The sequence below is a fragment of the Elephantulus edwardii genome, unplaced genomic scaffold, assembly GCF_000299155.1.
Source record: "Elephantulus edwardii isolate Elephantulus edwardi_28Jun2011 unplaced genomic scaffold, EleEdw1.0 scaffold00050, whole genome shotgun sequence".
NCBI classification, from domain to species: Eukaryota; Metazoa; Chordata; class Mammalia; order Macroscelidea; family Macroscelididae; genus Elephantulus; species Elephantulus edwardii.
The window spans coordinates 12,827,068-12,846,307 of NW_006399800.1; the positions used below are offsets into that span (position 1 = coordinate 12,827,068).

At 40.4% G+C, this 19,240-nt stretch overlaps 1 protein-coding gene across 1 annotated transcript in view; it reads left to right on the forward strand.

Annotated features, from left to right (window-relative positions):
• Nucleotides 1-19,240, forward strand: part of MCC (mutated in colorectal cancers) — a 635,122-nt gene that overhangs the window by 483,283 nt on the left and 132,599 nt on the right. Inside the window, exon 5 of the mRNA XM_006886681.1 lies at nt 3,206-3,348. Coding sequence (XP_006886743.1) covers nt 3,206-3,348 — 143 coding nt within the window. The remainder of the gene's footprint in view (nt 1-3,205; nt 3,349-19,240) is intronic.

Genomic DNA, 19,240 nt, shown 5'->3' on the forward strand with positions numbered 1-19,240 from the left:
AGGCGACTCGACGGCACATAACAACAACAACAACAATTCAACTCTTTAGTGTCTTTCAAGAATTCATTCTTCCTTCTACTTTGGCTTCTGTGTGCTCCAGTGCAATATTCAGTGTCTCTTCTGACATTCATTTTGGTCTTTTCTTCCTCTTCTGTCTTTGCAATGACCGTTTGCACTCTTTCTGGATAATACCCTTGATAATCCTCCCACAGATCATCTGGTCTTTGCTCATTAGTGCTCAAAGCCTCAAACCTGTTCCTGAGATGGTTCCTAAATTAAGGTGGGAGGAACTCAAAGTCATATTGTGGTTCCCGTGGATTTGGTTAGAGATTATTTATCACAAAGATTAGTTCCAGATTGCTGCTAAATAGTAGTCGTTCATGTCACCATTTCAGTGAGAGTATCTCCTCCACACCCTTTTCTTGCTTTTAGAGCTATGAGCAGCCCAGGCCAGTGGCCATGTTCATAAGGATCAGGCAGTTGGGAATTATATGCTCGTAGGTGTGGTCCCTGCTGTGATTTACACCCACAGTACTTACCAGAGTTCTTTGCTGGGTACTTCTGTGTCATTACTGTGTTACAATTAGTATGCTGTTCTACTTACCTTTGAAGACTTTTATCCCTGCCCAGTGACTTGTCTCTCCACACACTCTTGGAAGTGGATGAAAGCATTAGGGGTAGTAACTGAAGAGTCTTCTTATGTGCAAACCTGCAGAGCAGATATGTACATATGGCTCTTAGCATTAGGAAAACCTTGTTGAAAATGACATTAAAATTCCTCTGCTAAACAGGAAATTAATCAGGGTTGAATGTAGTAGACAGTCATAAACGGGACTGCTTGCTTCATCAACCACTTGTGTTCTATTATTATGAAAATTAGACTACACAATGACTGAAAGGCTGGGAGTCTCAGCAGGGTGGAGAAAAGAGGACAAGGTAAAAAGATTACTCAGAATGTAAACTCTGGTGGTGGTGGTTGTTGTTGTTTGCCGTCAAGTTGCTCATGACTCATTGCAACCCTGGGAACAACAGCTCTGAATCCTGAGCCAACTTTATTTGTCTCTCACATACCTACCCCCATTACCCTGGTCACTGAGCCAATCCATCTCATTGAGGGTCTTCCTTCTTGTACTGTCTTTCCATGCTCGCAAGCATGATGCCCCTCTCCAAGGACTGGTCCCTCCTTGTGACATGCCCAAAGTATATCAGACAGAGCTTCAGAATCTTTGCCTCCAAGAGGCAGCCTGTTTTCACCCTCTCCAGGACCAACATCTTTATTCTCCCAGCAGAGCATGGCATAGTCAATACTCTTCTCCAGCACCATAGCTCATAGTTCTTATTCTGTCATCCCTAGTCATTCATTGTCCAGCTCTCTGATGCATAGCAAGTAATTGTGAAGACCATGACCTGAATCAGATGCACCTTAGTCTCTAGACTGACATCGTTGCTTCTCAGTACTCTGAAGAAGTCCCTGACAGCACATTTTCCCAATACAATGCATCTTTTGATTTCCTGGATACTGGTACCTAGAGTATTGATTGTGGAGCCAAGCAAATAAACTGTGGTTACAAAAATCTTTTTTATAACCTCTTTGCCTCTTAGTCTATCAATTTCTGACTAAGAAAAGCTCCTCTGACTCTTGTTATTTCTGCAAAGGAACCATCATGACAGTGATGATGTTGTAAATTATTTCTTCTAAGCCCTTAGAGATGGATCACCCACAGTCAGCCAGTCAAGTACCAGGGGATTATCACACTATGCTCTCAGCTGCTAACTGAAAGGTTCGAGCTTTGAATCTCATCCAGGCACCTTATCAAAGTCTTGATAATGTAGTGCTTAAGTGCTCCACATTTCAAACCCACTGGCCACTCCACAGGAGACAGAGGGGCAGTCTCCTTTGGTAGAGTCTCTCTGAGACATTTCTACTCTCTTAAAACGTCATCAAGAGTCAGAATCAATTGAAATGTAATAGGCTTGGGTTTCATTTTAAAGGTACGACAGAAGAAACGCCTGGCAATCTACTTTCAAAAACATTCAGCCATTGAAAATGCTCTGGAACACAGAGCTGTGATACACATGGGTCTCTTGGAGTTTCAGTTGACTCAGTAGCAACTTCTTTGTTGTGTACTGTTGAGTCTGAACTGATCCCCAGCTGACCCCCCCACAGCAGGCTTTCAGAGGCAGTAAATCAATCACACCAAAAGAGATTTCCCATCCTTCTCTCATGGAACAGCTAGTGGATTCGAACCACATCTCTTTGGATCCAAACCACGCAGCTTCTCATTACTGTGTCGCCAGAGCTCCCTCAGTTGCGTCTAAAGGCTAAATAATAAAAATTCTTAGTCCATGCCTTTGAAGAGCTTATAATCTCGAAGGAAAGGACGTTGGAAAGCATTATGAATGCAGCTAACACAGCCAGGCAAGAAATGGGCTTATAACTCTTAAGATTATTTAATCAAAAAGTAGATGACACACACTGACAAAATAAACAACAAAGGAATGATTTGATAAGAGGGGACATTGACTAGCCATGAGGGAACTCTAGAAGGAAGCTTTAGGAAAACAATAGCAAGAAATAAGGAACAGTCTATTCAGAGCACCCAGAAGAATCAACTCCAAGGCCATCCCCTCAAAACTCAGTTCTCTAACTCAGTCCCATAAGGACAAATGGGCTATAAGACCATTATTGTAGAATGTGTATGAGGATCCAAGTGCAGGAGGAGCAAAGCGGTGAGGGTGGGCAAGGGTAAAGGTGGGTAGTTAATCATAAGGTTGCACAATTTGATGGGGAGGGATAGGTGAGTAAAGGAAATGGGGAAAATCTGGTGTGAAAAACAATGTATACAAACTTTGTAAGTAAACCAGTATAAAATAAACATTTTATTTTAAAACAACAAAAACTCAGTTCTTAAAAGACAATACCTGTGTCTAGTTAAAGCCATATGTCTATTTCCTGACTCGGGGAAAACTGAGTACAAGGATGGTGCCACAGATGATGTGAGTGTTGGAAAGCTCCGCTGTGCATCCTGTAGAATTTGCATGTTGCTGAGATTATTTGGATTGCAAGGCAGGTAAGCAGGTCAGTGCTGTTTTTTTAATCTGGACAATTTCTGTGTTGATATTAGGATGCACTGAGGCCATAAACTTAGAATCCCTAGTCTAACGGACCATCAGCTTATCAGTACTTGTCTTCTCTTGATCCTAGTGTGAACAGTCTCACCTCATGAGAGAGCATGAGGATGTCCAGGAGCGGACGACGCTTCGGTACGAGGAGCGCATCACTGAGCTGCACAGCATCATCGCCGAGCTCAATAAGAAGATAGACCGCTTGCAAGGCACCACCATCAGGTAAAGAGGTTCCCATTCACAGCTTCTCTCTGACACTCTGCTAGAATGTGGGTCTTAAGGTTGAAATGGCCCTTCTGAAATTATAAAAATGTTCTGTTTATAACTAACCCTTTAAAAGCTCATAAATGGTTTTTCTTTATTAACCATGAGTTTTCATGGCTGTAATCCTGTTCTGGGATTGAGCCGCACAGTAACCCCGGGAGTGCACTCAGGTGGGAATAGACCAGTGTATTGGTGGAGTACAGAATCTTTGAAGTTGAGGAAAGTGCTTTATTAACCAGTTCTAAATGGAATTCCCCTTTGATGTGAAGACCTGAGTTCCTACCCTGTTCCCTTTTGTTCACTAGGTCTGCTCTAGATCTGTAAATTGTCTGTGTCCCCCTGAGGACTTTGAAGGATGGCTGTGACTAATAACTAATCATTATGTAGGTTTCTCAATAATCTACCACTATTTTGATCTTACCTCAAATTGCTTTGCCTAAACTGGCTTTTACCCTTACCCACCTCCTAAAACTGGAGTTAAGATGTAATATTAATATATCATTTTGCTGATGAGAAAACAAAACTTGAAAATAGTAAAGGAAAGCTTTGAAGTTCCACTTAGCAAAGGGTTAGAGTTGAGAGTAGCTCTGCTTTTAATTTTTACACAGTGACAGGCAGGCACCGTGGAAGATAGTTTAATGTTTCCTCGAAAGATTGAGCCCAGAATATTAACATGTGATCCAGCAATTCAACTCTTAGTGTATTTCCAAAGAACTGGAAAGAGGAAGAGAAGCAGATGCTTATATGATGTTGTTGTTATGTGCCATCGAGCTGCTTGTGACTCATAGCGACCCTATGTTCAAGAGCCCTAAATGCCCTTCTATCCTGTGCCAACCTAGCCATCTCAAACACACTCATTACCACCACTCCGGTAACAGAATTGATCCATCTCATCGAAGGTCTTCTTCTCCTGCACTGTCCCTCCACTCTTCCAAACATGATGTCCCTCTCCAAGGACCAGTCCCTCCTTGCAACATGCCCAAAGTATGTCAGATGAAGCTTCAGAATCCTTGGCTTCAAGGAGCATTCTGGCTTCACCCTCTCCAGGACAAACCTGTTTCTTCTCCTAGCAGTCCATGGTATATTCAACACTCTTCTCCAGCACCACTACTCAAAAAAAGTTTTCCGTTTTACTAATTGATGTGTCATGAAGGTTGTGATGATGTTACAGGACAGGGCAAGATTCTGGCCTGTTGCTCAGAGGGTCGATATGAGTCAAAATTAACTCAACAGCCCCTGCCAACATCAGATGATACATGTAGAAACTCTTAGACTGCTTTATGTTTGTTCTGAGTATTCTCAACAAGCACAAAATAACATTTAGTCCCAACTTCTACCATTGGTTTTACCTAAAAATGCAGAACAGATTTATCCAAGAGGCTGGGCTCTATGAGGAGAAATGTGGTGTCAGGGTTTGTGGAAGATCTGTCGACAATCTGTGTTATGCAGATGACACAATCCTGCTTGCTGAAACTGAAGAGGACCTGAAGTGCTTGCTGCAGAGGGTCAAGGACTGCAGCCTTCAATATGGATTGAGGCTCAATATCAAGAAGACAAAGATTCTCACCACTGGACCAATTGGGAGCATCAGGATGGATGGTGAAGAGATTGAGATGGTTCACAGCTTTAGGCTGCTTGGCTCCATTATCAACACTTTTGGCACTGGCAGCCAGGAAATTAAAAGACATTTTGCGATGGGAAAGTCTGCTGTTTGGGACCTCTCCAAAGTACTGAAGAGCAATGATGTCACCATGGAGACGAAGGTGCATCTGATACAGGCCATGGTCTTTGCAATCACTTGTTATGCACCAGAGAGTTGGACAATGACTAGGGAGGATAGAAGGAGAATTGATTCCTTTGAGCTGTGGTGCTGGAGAAGAGTATTGAGTGGACTTTGGACTGCTAAGAAAAGAAACAGATTCATGCGGGAGAGGGTTAAACTGGGCTGCTCCTTGGAGGCAAGGATTCTGATGCTTCACCTGACATATTTTGGACATGTTGTAAGGAGGGACAGGTTCTTGGAGAGGGACATCATGCTTGGTAGGGTGGAGGGACATCGCTGGAGGGGAAGGCCCTCTATGAGGTGGATTGACTCAGTGACTGGGGTGATTGGGATGGGTGTGTCGGAGACTGTGCGATTGGGACAGGATAGAGCAGGGTTTAGGGCTGTTGTACATAGGTCGCTATGAGTTGCAGGTGACTTAATGGCACATAACAACACAACAACAACATGTCTATTACTTGGCTCTCTTATCATCTTTAGCCCCAACCTTTGAAAAAAGCATGTAGCCCAGTGGTCATGACTACATCATTCGGGGCAGCTCACTTTCCCAGGTATTAAGGTCTGTCAGCCTTCCTTGTGCCCCTAAACCTTAAGCCTAAAATGTGGAGCTGCTGATGTAACATTCACTTTTTAAACAGATGAAATCAGGCACACTAACACAGCAGAACCATTGCCACTGGCTCAGTCACCACTGTAAATCTTCAGAGTTAGCTGAACTATTTCAGGGCCAAACATACTGTTTTTGTATTTTTAATTAATAAATCTATAAGAGTTCTACTTTCAAAAGTCCATTTTCTATGAAAATTGAGATTTTAAATGAGGGCAATCTATATTATAAATCAAACTATAAAATTTCTGAGAGTTACTATTTGATGTTCAATGAATCGATTTAAATACTACGTATAAATTCATAAACAGTTGGGCAGTCTCCTCTTCTTCTATTAACTTCCTCTGAAAACCCGCCAGAAGATCAGCTATGGATCAAGGCTAACTCTACGGTACACAACAAAAATTCTAAAAGAAGTCAGTCAATTACAAAATAACATATAAAGTATGTCTCTACTTACATAAAGTATCTAGGATCAAAAAATGTATAGACCAAAGATTGTTAGTGGCACACCAGAGTTGGAAGCAGATGGGGGGAAAAGGGGCATTGCTTAGAGGTTACCGATCATCATTTAAGAGTAATTGATAAATTTGCATCAACATGGTGAATATTTTACAACATGGTGAACATAATTAAGGTCACCAATTTGTACAAGTAGAAAATATTTAAATGGCAAATATTTTTGTCATATCTATTTTTACTATACAACATGAAAAAAGATACAAAAATTCATAAAACTCCAGTTATGTGCATAGATATTTATATTTAAGCCTATTACATTCAAGTTAATTTAAAAGAATGTGCCTTGTAAGGTTATGAGGCTCTAACCTTTATGGAAGTAGGCTGCTCTTTCTCCTTCAGAGTGACTGTTGGGTTTTAGCCATTGTGCTGCCAGGACTCCTTGTATTTATACTTGTTGTTTTTGTAAAGTGCCATTAATCCACTATAAATCATAGTGGTCCTGAACCTTACCCTATCCTCCACCCCTTTCACAATATCCCAAATGCATAAATTCGTTGTTCCAGTCACGGTTTCAGTTCATCTTGTTGGGGGTCTTCCTCTTTCTCTCTCTGACCATCCATCTTTCCTACCATAATTTCCCCCTTCCGAGGACTGCCCCCTCCTGATAGCATATCCAAATTATGTGAGATGAAGTTTCATCATCCTTGACTTTAAAGGAGCACCCTGTTTGTACTTCCTCCAAGACAGACCTGTTTGTCCTTTTGGCAGTCCATAGAATATTTTCTAGTCTTCTCCTCTGCAGTAATTCAAAGTCACTGATTCTTCAGTCATCTTTATTAATTGTCCACATTTTGGATGCATAAGGAGTCATTGAAAAGACCATAACTTACGGTGCTCCTAGGTTGTCTAGCTGCCGTTGTGCTTTAGCACTTCAGAGAGTTCCTTGACAGCAGATTTCCAAGTAGAACACATCTTTTGATTTCTTGACTGCTGTTACCATAGGTATTGATTGGGGATTAAAGTAAAGTGAAATCACTGACAACTCAAGCTTTTCTCTATCACCGTGTTTGCCTCTTGGTCGATTGGTGAGGATTTTTGTTTTCTTGATGTTGAAGGTATAGCCTTTGGTCTTCTACAGTAAGTACCTCAAGTCTTCACTTTAAGCAAGCAAGGTGGTGAGATCGGCATAATACAGGTTGTTAATAAGTTCTATTTAGAAACCAAAAATTTATAAAAATAAATGTACCAAGATTCTACTGATTGTCTCCAAATGGTGACTTCTGTTTTTTAAACTCTAATGTGCAAATACAGCACTCTGGTGGCAAAGTTCATAAGGACTTGCACTGCTAATCCAAAATGTGCACTTCTCTGTAGGTTCTAATCCTCTTACAGCATAGAGATGGGCACTGTCTTTTCACATGATTGACAGCTTCCTGAAAACATACTAGAGAGTCAGCTATATTGTTGTTATGTGCCATGAAGGCGAGTATGACTCATAGCAACTCTGAACAACAGATCTGAACCCTGTGTCATCTTCATCATCTCTGACACACTCAAACGCATTGCTGCCATCACTGTGTCAATCCATCTAGTTGAGGATCTTCTTTTTTGTGGACCCTCCACTTTTCAAAGTATGATGTCCCTTTCCCTCCTCTTACCAACATGTCTAAATTATGTGAGACAAAACTTTTCCATCCTTGCCTCCTGGAATTGCTCTGGATGCACTTCTCCAGGACACGTTTCCTTGTTATTTTGGCAGTCCATAGTGTATTCCATCTTCTCTTCTAACAATACCACAACTCAAAGGCATTGATTCTTCTTCTGTTATCCTTAATCATTGTCCAATCCTCAGATGCATAGCAAGTGACTGAAAAGACTATGGCCTGAATAAGACATACCTTAATCTTTAAACTGACATCATTGCTTTTTTCACTACAGACTTTCCCATTGCAGTACATCTTTTGATTTCTTGACTGCTGGTTCTAAGGATGTTGATTATGGATCCAAGTGAGAATAAATTATCAACAATGTCATTCTTTTCTTCTGTAGTAAGAGTTGCTTATTGGCACTGTGGTGAGAAGTTTTGTTTTCTTGATGTTGAGATGAGCCTAAAGGTGGCTTTTTTTTTTATCATTGCCTTCATCCCCTGTTCTCCAGCTACCTTAATTGCAGACATGTGGTCTTGCAAATCATCAACAGCTGTGAGACAAGGATAAGCCAGAGAGTGCTTTCCACACTGAATGGCAAGACTTGAAGGAGACTGGAGCAAGACCCTGTTGATGGTGGTGGAGAGACTGTGGCATTGCTGTGGAGAAACTGTGGCAAGGTGTAACCAGAGGAGCCTTGAGATAAAGGCCACAGTTAAAAGCATTTTTGTGGTTGCTTGATAATTAAGGAGAAGTTGACTTACAACTGCTCTGAAGCAAACCTTGCCGGATGATTGAGGAAATCAGAGGCTTCTAGAATTTGTGTTGCTGAACCAAAGCCAAAACCTGGACTGTTTGAGGAATTGTGCCTTGGGACTATTAGGCTAAAACGTGGGTTTGCATTGGATAATATTCTTTTCTTCCCCCACTCTCCAACTTATTTCCTTAATAAACTCCATTCTTGGCACGACAACTGTGAGTAAAGTGTGTGAGTCAACAATGAATAAATAAACCTCTTGCTACTTGTGTGGCTCTAGAGGTGCCATTTGTCTGGGCTATAGGCTCTTTATCTGCTTTCTGCTGTCTTCTCTGGGATGGTGAGAGGCTATTCTCAATCCCTCTGGCCCTTTCAGAGGTACTTACAGCCTTGTGCAGCTATGTCACATTATCTGCTCTCTAGACAAGATGGAATCTATATTGAAGGCTGTTGTCCTTGATCTTTTCCACCAAGTGCCTCAAGTCCTCCTCACTTTGAGCAAGCAAGATAGTGTCATCTGCATAAGGAAGATTGCTAATCTTCTTCCAATCCTGATACCACATTCTTCTTCATAAAGTCCAGCTTCTCAAATGATTTGCTCAGCATACAGATTAAATAAGTATGGAGCGAAGATATGTCCCTGATGAACTCCTTTCTTAATTTTAAACCATGCAGTGATCCCCTGCTCTGTTTGAACAACAATGTCTTGATCTAGGTATAGGTTTCATATGACCATAATTAAATGTTCTAGGATTCCCATTCTTGTCAGTGTTAACCATAGGTTATTATGGTCTACACAGTCAAATGCCTTTGCATAGTCAATAAAACACAAGTCAATATTCTTCTGCTATTTTCTCCTTCCTGCTAAGATCACTTTGATATCAGCAGTACTATTCCTTGTGCCATGGCCTCTTCTAAATCCAGCCTGAACTTCTAGCCATTCTGACAGTGTACTATTTTAGCTATTTCTGGAAAATCTTCAACAATATTTTGCTTGCATGTTATATTAATGATACTGTTTGATAATTTCCACATTCTATTGGATTACATTTTTTGATAATAGGAACTAATATGGATCTCTTCCAGTCAGTTGGCTGAGTCTTCCCAATTTCCTGGCATAGACTGCTGAGTACGTCCAGGGCTACATCTATTAGTTGAAGTGTGTCAGTTGATATCTTGTCAATTCTTAGGGCCTTATGTTTTGCCAATCCTGTCATGAAGCTGAATTTCTTCCTTCATCACCATTGATTCTTGTTCATGTAACTTCCTGGACTATTTGAGTGTCAACCAATTCTTCTTGGTACAGTGACCCTATGTGTTCCTTCACCAAATATGAGTTTATTCCATTTCAACAGCAGCAAGATTTTTGGTTAGGGTCAAGGTGTTCATTGGGTTTTGTAAAAGGTTTTTTTTTCCCAGTTTACAAATAAATTTTGCGTAATGAAAAACAAAGTGATGGGCAAGCTCCCTACCTTCCTCATTTATGCATCACAAAATCTCTCACATATATTGCTTAGTTGGTATGCCTGGCTGTTGTTCAGAGCAGGGCTTACTGAGCCAAGGATAGGAGTGTGTACCTTCCTGGCTGCACTCAGGGTACAGCCCTGAGGACAGTAAATGGTTGGCACCCACCTTTCTAGAGAAAGGCTGCTTTATTCCCACAATGTTTGTACAAGCTATAATTAAAACATTTTTAGAGGTAACTACTTCAAATTGATTTTCATTTCAGCTTCTGGAAGTTCTGGGTCAGAGGAAACTGGATGCTTTTTGTTCCAACTCTGAAAGTAACAGTAATGACAGGGCTGCTTGATGAGGGTACTCATGGGCTTCTGTTTGAGGAAGGACAAAATTGTGGAAAAATTTGCACTGAGCTGAAGCCGCACAATAATTCATGTTCCATTTTTGAACCTCAAGGCTATAAAATTGTATCCTGGTCTTCAGAGTGATTGTAAGTTAGAAATGCAGGAGCAGAATATAATTTTTAGCCTAAAGAAATGATTATAGCAGATGTGAAGGAGCCTGACAAAGGACATGGGCAAATTTGTAATTTCCATTAAAACATATTGCTGCTTTTTTAAACACTTGAGAAGGTAAAGGCAAATGGGCCCAGTGAATTGTGGAAAAAAGGAATATGCATTACACATCACCTGGAAAACTCAATTACAGGATGTTTAAATTGAATGTAATGGCTGGACTGCTTCATGTTAAAATACAGTGAGCTTCTTGACCATAAACATTTATTGGTGCTTTTTATTTAAGGGAGATTATATCTGTGCAGATGTCACATTAAATTCTGCCAGTTTTCATTATGTAAATGAGCAAACCCCTCCTTGAGGGGACTCCTTACAAAACTGGAAGATGTGCGTGAGGGGGCCAGTGAGACAGGGTCATCGTGTCCTCTAAGCCACAATGTCTAAGGCCTCTCCCTCACCCTAACAATGTAGGACATTGGGTTTTCTCAAGGCCCTACAGTGTTGTGATGGATCCAGTACAACAGGAACCTAGTGCTACCAATGAACTCAAACTGCCCTTATAAACCAGGGTCCACAGATTTGATTGTCTTTTTAGTTCAATGCAATACTGTTATATTATCTAATAAGATAACAGATAAGAAGTAGAATAGTAATTCCACCTCAGTCTGGACCTAAATCAGTACTTTATTGTAGAAGCTAGGGAGCTCTGGTGGCTTAATGGGTAAGGAATGGGGCTGCCTACCCAAATGCAGGAAGTTTGAATTCACCATTGCTCTAAGGGAAACAGAAAGACATTCTTCTCTCATGTGTTTTACAGCCTCTGAAAATTTATTGGACGGTCAGCTATGAGTAACTCCCAGTGTAACAGCATATAACATAAAAAAAAAATCAAATCATTGATAAGGGAATAGTTGACCTACTTACAGTGTATCCACATGTAAGCAATAATGAATTGCTTAAAGAAAATAAACTCATTGTTTTTAATTTTTAGTAATATAACAGTCTTAAGTAGTCTATACTTTCTGCTTCATGTCTTTTATAGCAGTATGGTTAATGTAGCTAAGACTCAGATAGTACAGATTGCTGAATTTACAGCCATAATAGGTCTCTGAGGTGAAGTTTAAGTTTTGATGGGAAAAGGTGAAACTGAGAATTTGAATAGAGGTACTGAGTAGAGTGAAATGACTGTCAATGTCTAGATCAGAGTTTCCCATCCAACAGACAATAGTCTCTTCTTTCCCTCAGTCCTACTTTTCTTGAAGACTGAAATGCCCCCTACTGAGGTAGTTGTGTTGAAAGGGCCATCTTCCTTACCCTCTTTTCCTCCATTCCTTTCTACCTCTAGACCTAAAAGTGGTCAGATTCCAGTATGCCATTGGACGGAAGGGACACACATAAGGAGAAAGTTGAACTTTGAAAGATACAGATGCAAGGTCAAAAGATTTGTAAGACTGTGTGAATTTAAATTCACAGAAACTTGCAGGTGTATGTGGGATTTGGTTATAAAAGTTCTACATCAGGAAGGGAGGGACCCAGTGTTGTACTGATTGTCACTTTACTTACATGAGCTACCAGAAATTTTAATTCCACAGTCACGACTGAGCTCAGATGGCTCTCATGACTAAAATGATGCTGAGATGCATAACTCCCCTGATTTAATGTGAAGGGAATGCAGAGTCCTAGGAAACCTGGAAAATTGAGTTGGAGATGGATGGGATCATTAAAGTGGGGTCCTTGAACCCAGCTCACTGTTGAGCTCAATGTAGACTTGGTTACTGCATTGAGCAACAAGACCTGAGTGGTACTCATGGCGGGTCAGTCTGCAGGGATCTCTGTTAGTGGTCATGAGATCTCTAGGAAAGGAAGAAATGAGAAATCTGCTAAAGTCCTACTTGATGTTTATTGTAGTTGTTTTGTGCTGTCAATTCAGAGCAACTGGTGGATCTTAACTGTGTGCCTTTGGGATTGCAGTACAGGTTCTTACCACTAGACTACCAAAGCCCCCACTAAAAATATCCCAAAAAAAGTAAAGTAAGTTAAGTAAGTAAGTAAATTTTAGTTACCACCACTATCAAGAATCACGGTCACAACCAATCCCGTTACCTAACCTAAATCCCCTGAAGTAAAGGGGAGATGTGTGGCACCCTGTCACAAGTAAGGACAGTCGACATTCCCTTTTGCCATCCCAAAGAGAACACTCAAGAAAAGTGGCTGCAGTGGGGAAAAGAAAGAACCATCTACTGGCTCCAGTACTGACCCTGGCTCTGAGCTGATGACAGTCCCCAGAGACAGTGCACACTGCTGTCCTCTACCAGTCAGTATGGAGACTTAGGAAGGACAGGTGACAAGTGGCATGTTGGCCTTAGTCCATTTCATTGGATTTAGTGAGGAGCCAACATAGGTGGAACATTTTTCATGCTCCCAACTAGAACTAGTATGTTATTGTTGTGTACCGTCAAATCCAAACTGGCCCAAAACCAACCTTCCAGTGGGTTTTCAGAGGCAATGAATCAAACAGTTGAGTCCCCATCTCTCTCCCGTGGAGCAGCTGGTAGATTCAAACCATATGCCGTTGGGTTGGCAGTGCAACTCTTTACCACAAAGCCACCAGAGCTCCCTAGAAATAGTGTGCAGCACCGCTTTTCTTTTTTTTTTTTTTTTTTAAGCCTACAGCACCCTTTTTTCCCCCGCTTTTCTTATAGGTAGAATACATGGCTTTTCAGAAATTATAGCTATGCTGCATACATTTTTTGCTACTTTATATTGGTACTGAGTTGATTCTGACACAAACTGACCGTGTAGGACAGTGTAGAACTATCCGGTAGTGTTTCCTAGACAGAGATAGTTATGGAAACAGATCATCAGGCCTTTTCTATCACCGGATAACTGATGGGTCCAAATTGCCTGTCTTATGGTTTGTAGCTGGGTGCTTAATCATCACATTACCAGGCTCCTTGCTTGTTTATACAAACATACACCATTTTATTATTTCTCTTATTGCCCCCCTATTATTTTATCTTACGTGAATTGTTTAATAAATGATGGGTTTATAATTTAATAGGTTGTAATGTATGTAGTAGGTGGTTTTGTCTTTGAAGTAGAAAAGGAGTGAAGATATCTAGCAATGGATACAGTAGCTAATGCTATTGTGTCTCCCGTTTGGGGAGATGAGCTCGTTTACATTTAAGTGAGAGGTACAGAATTGTGGGGCCATTTCTGTTCCAATTTGAAAGTTTTAGTGTGATTATAAGAGTGCATGAATGCCTTTGATCTATGTTGAGAAGAGTCTTGAATATGCCATGGACATCCAGAAGAACAAATATGCCTTGGAGAAAGTGCAACAGGGATGCTTCTTGGGGGAAAAGAAACCTTGTCTCACATACTTTGGGCATGTTGTTAGGAGGGTCCAGTACTTGGAAAAAGACATCATGCTTGGAAAGGCCAGTCTGAGAGAGAAAGATGCTCAAAAAGATGGACTGGCAGTGAAAAGGATGGCACAGAACAGAGCAGGGTTCAGATCCACTGTTCATAAGGTTGATGTGAATCATAGTGGACTCGACGGCACATGATGCAACATTCAGCTCTGATGACCTAGAGAATTGTGCTGCCAGTCTAGTAACATGCCATTTAAATCGACCAGCTGCTTTCTGAGACAAAGATGGACAGTCTTGCATAAGATTTACAGCTTCTGAAAATCCACTGGTGAGTCCAGTCTGAATCACTTCTGACTTGAAGGCACATAACCACACCACAACAATGGTTGCTGAGCAGCCAAAAAGAGACAAACTATGATGAATCATATCTGGCCCCTGGCCCCATTCTTACCTAAAATCTTCCCACAATGAAAAGAAGCTGATCCTAGGGACTGTTTTCAAGACCGTATTAATAACTGGTTTCTGACTATAATTTCACTTTAGCTAGTGAGATGCACCCACATAGGTTTGTAAGGCAGAAGGGAAATGGCAGTAATTCTCCTCTTGACCATGATGGTGGCAGCTGACCCACAGGCACTGGTGAGCACGAGGTCCTGAGTTGACTGACCACACTCTGCAGGAGCTTCCTGTGATGGCAAACCGGACAACTTGGGTAACTACCACCCACCCTTCTCTTCTACCGCCCTAACCAATAGTTTGCAAGTATGAACAGCCTTATTTAAATCCTTTCCACTTGAAGCATGTCTTGAAGTTTGTTTCTTCATTGAACCCTGCCTAATGCATCCTGAATCTCATCTCTTGGAAAGAAACACTGAGAAATTTGTATATATGGCCTTCTGAACATTTCATTCATAATATTTTTTAAAATGGGATCATACACCATACTCTGTTTTCTATTATGTTTTCATTTAATTCTATAAGAATTTTTTTAATGTTCATCTGATTTGTGAGCTTATATAATAGGTAAAATGGAAAACTACATCACTAGCTTGCTTGGAATCAGACAAAAGGATGTGTAAGCAAATTAAACATGAGATCTGTTGTTTCCCAAGGAGATTATTTTTCTTTCAGATAGTCTACTCTTAAAACATCAGCAATTCACTGCCAGCTCTCACAGCAGTCTGTATTTTCTCATTCATTTCCAGTTTGTTCTTTAGTCCATTGCCACCTGGCTTCTAACCCAAGTGTTTACCAGCCTTTTTTAAATTTTTTTTTTATTTTTTAAATCACCAGTGATTCCTTAATTGCAAAATCCAGTGACCTTTCCTAGTTATGGAGGGGATTTTTTTTTTCTACAACATTTGACCCTAGGTCCCCTTTCCTCTTGATGTGTCCTTCCAGAACTTCTAGACCTACAGTACTCAGCCTTTTCTCCTTTGCCTGCCACTTTTTCTTTTCACTTTCTTGACACCTTTCACCTTAAACGGAAGCAGGCCTAAAGCTGTGTGTTTCTTGCGAGAGAAATACATATCCATACCCAATCCTCAGTTACTGACACAGTTAAGTTGTAAAGACTAGATTCTTGTCCAAAAATCAGTGTGCAAAATGGAAGATGATCACATCAAATCACAAACCAGAGTATGATGCTTGCATCATTATATTGTTGGTGCTGTTATGTGCTAGTGAGTTGACTGTGACTCATAACAACCCTCTGAACAACAAATCTGAACCTTACCCTATCCTGTGCCATCCTTATCATCTTTGATATACTTGAGTCCCTTGTTACACTGTGTCAGTTTACCGTTCCAATTGTGATGGGTTTTTTCCCAAGGACTGGACTATCTTGACTACATGCCCAGAATACGTGAGATAAAGTTTCACCATTCTTGTCTCCAAGAAGCACCAAGCTGTGCTTTCTCCAAGACATACTGATTTTATTTGGTGGGGGGTTTTGCAGTCCATGGGATATGTAGTACTCATTTCCAACACCACAACTTGAAGGCATCAACTTTTTCTGTAATTTTCATTCATTGCCCTGATTTCAGATTCATAGTAAGTAATTTAAAAGATCATGACCTGATTCAGGCACACCTTGGTCTTCAATAATTTAGAAAGGTCCCTGACAGCAGACTTTTCCAATGAGTAGGTATAGAGAGAGGATACAGCCCTGATACACGTGTACCTTTCTTGATTATATATCTTGCAGTGTTCTCTTGCTCTGTTCAGACCACAGATTTTTGTCTAGGTGGAGAGGTCAAAATTTTGAATAAGTTAAATTTTTAAGAAGTTTCAAATGAAGGTAGAGGAATATACAGAGTTACTGTTTCAAAAAGAATTGGTGGACATGGGACCTTCCTAGGAAGTACCATGTGATAAAAAAGCAATGGTAATGAAGAAATGAATTCAAGCCGCAATGAAGGCACTGGCAGAAAAGACCCCAAGAACTGATAGACTTCAACTGATATGAGTCAACACATGGATGCAGCCCAGAATATGCTCCCCTGTCTGTGCCAAGAAATTTGGAAGACAGCACCCTAGCTAACTGACTGTAAGAGTTGGTCCCATTCCTCAAAATTGGTTATCCAACAGAATGTGAAAATTGTTGAGCCATATCACTGATTTTACATGCTTGTAAAATCTTGCTGAAGATTATTTAAAAAACTACACACACAAACAAACAAAACCATCTAGATCAGTACATTGACAGATAATTGCCAGAAATTTAAGCTGGATTTAGAAGAGGCCATAGCAGAGGAATATCACTGCTGATAGCAAATGGAACTTTTCTGAAATCAGAGAATACCAGTATGATATCTATTTGTGTTTTATTAACTATGTAAGTGCATGTGACTGTGTGGATCATTATAAATCATCCCAGAACACTTAATTGTGTTCATGCAAAACCTACTTAGAGACCAAGAAGTTGTTAGAACAAAGCAAGGGAACATTACATGGTATAAAATCAAGAAAGGTGTGCATCAGGGCTGTATTCTTTCTCTGTACATCATGATAGTGCTGCCACATTTCATCACTATGTAACTACCAACCTACTAAGAATCATGGCTCAACCAATACTTGTCGTTTCTTACCCTGAACCTCAGTGGTTGCTCCTGATAGATGTGTATCATTAACATACAAGATATTTACACGGTAGATTTATTAGGGTTGTACATGTTAAATGTCAGATACTGACAATGTCAGTAAGTGAAAGGGGTGTGTTTGTGTCTCAGTACTCTTGTGTAATGCATATTAATCCCTTGGTTACTATTTGGAGGTTCTTTAATTTAAATTTGTATCCACTAGATCTTGTTAAAACTGGCACTAAGTTGGTAAGGGTGGATTATTGCATACAAGAAGAGCATTTCAAAATGCTGTTTGTTCAGTTAGTCATCAAAGAACTTATTGATCAGTCATCTCTCTGAGCTGAAGGCTAAAACCCAAAGAGGTAGCATTTAAAGAGGAATAGTACTTGACTCATTAATTTTTTTTCTGCTACAGATCTTCTGAAAGTACTATCAGAAATACTTGTCTTCCCTGTAGCTATACAAATTCTTTGTTCTTTAAAAGAATGGCAGCTATTTCAAGACAAGCTTGCATCTAATTGTAAGAATGACAGAATGTAGCTCAACAAAAACAAGTCAAGTCAGATTACCTGAGTTGCCACCCAGTATTGTCTGATTGCTGTGAAAGTACACAGATGTCCACCCTAGGCTTTCACAGATTACTCCAATCCCATGATATGAGCATGCGTCCCAAGATAGCATTTTTGTTATTCTATACCTTTAAGTCAGCACCTACTCATAGCTGGCCCTCCAGCAGGTTTTTAGGGCCAGTATCCCACAGGAGGAGTTTGCTCATCTTTCTCCAGCTGACGACTGGAGGATTTGAACCAGTTGAAAGTGCACTTTCTTACTACTAAGTCACCAGAGCTCCCTGAAAATAGCCATAGAAATAATTAATAATAAGGTGATATTTTCTAAAAATGCTGATGGCTTTATAGTACTTCACCTTGATGCTTGGAAAGCATAATGGAAAATAAACTTTCACAGACTTTTCCTTTTTCTAGTTAAATCATTTCACCCATGCAAATAATGAGACAGGATCATTAAAGAACAATTAAAATATCGTTTTTAAAAAAAAATATCTCTTTCTTAACCCACACTACAATTTCGCTATTTCATTGCTCCTAAATTTAGAAATGTAGTTGTAAAGAGTTGTGCTGCCAACCCAAAGACATGTGGTTCAAATCCACCAGCTGCTCCATGGGAGAAAGATGAGCAGTCTTCTCCCGTATGGCTTACTGCCTCTGAAAACCCACTGAAGGGATAGAAATGAATCGGTGCTATTCACTCATTAATAAGAAGTTTTTCTGGCCTAGTGGTAAGGAGCTGAGCAAAAGCATCCTGTCTGAATCTGCCAGGTGCTCTTCTCAAGAATGATGTGCCATCTCCTCATACACAGTTTTTTGCCTCCAGAATCCTGCTGAGAGATAAAACCTACTGGAAGGTGAGCTATGGGCCAAATCCAGCCGAACAGCACATACAACGTCACTAACTCATTGGGTCTTCCCCAGTGCTTTATGTAAAAGCCTCCAGCTGCATGGATCATAATATGTTATGGATAGCATTGTGATAAATGGAAATTCCAGAACACTTGATTGTGCTCATATGGGTCTGTACTTCAACACTCTGGAGTTATTTGAACAGAACAAGGGGATACTACTATATGGTTTAAAGTCAGGAAAAGTATGTGTCAGTGTCGTCTCTTTTCACCATACTTACTCTGTCTGTGTGCTGAGCAAGTGATCTGGGAAGCTGGGTTATTTGAAGAAATATTACAGTATCACAGTTGAAGGAAGACTTATTGTGCTATGCAGATAAGACATGTGATATGCAAATAGCAGACCCTTGTTTAGAAAACAAAGATTTCAAGCACTTACTGATGAAACTAAAGACTATAGCCTTCAGTGTCCGTTCCATCCCAACATAAAACAAAAATTCACACAGACTGGATCAGTAAGAAACACAATGATAAAAGTAGAACATATCAACGTTTTTAAGAATTTAATTTATCTATCCCACTGGAATTTCAGAACCATCTCAGGAACAGGTTTGAGGCCATGAACACTAATGAGCGAAGACCATATGAGTTGTGGGAGGATATCAAGGGTATCATCCAGGAAGAGTGCAAACGGTCATTGCGAAGACCAAAATGGATGTCAGAAGAGACTCTGAAAATTGCACTGGAG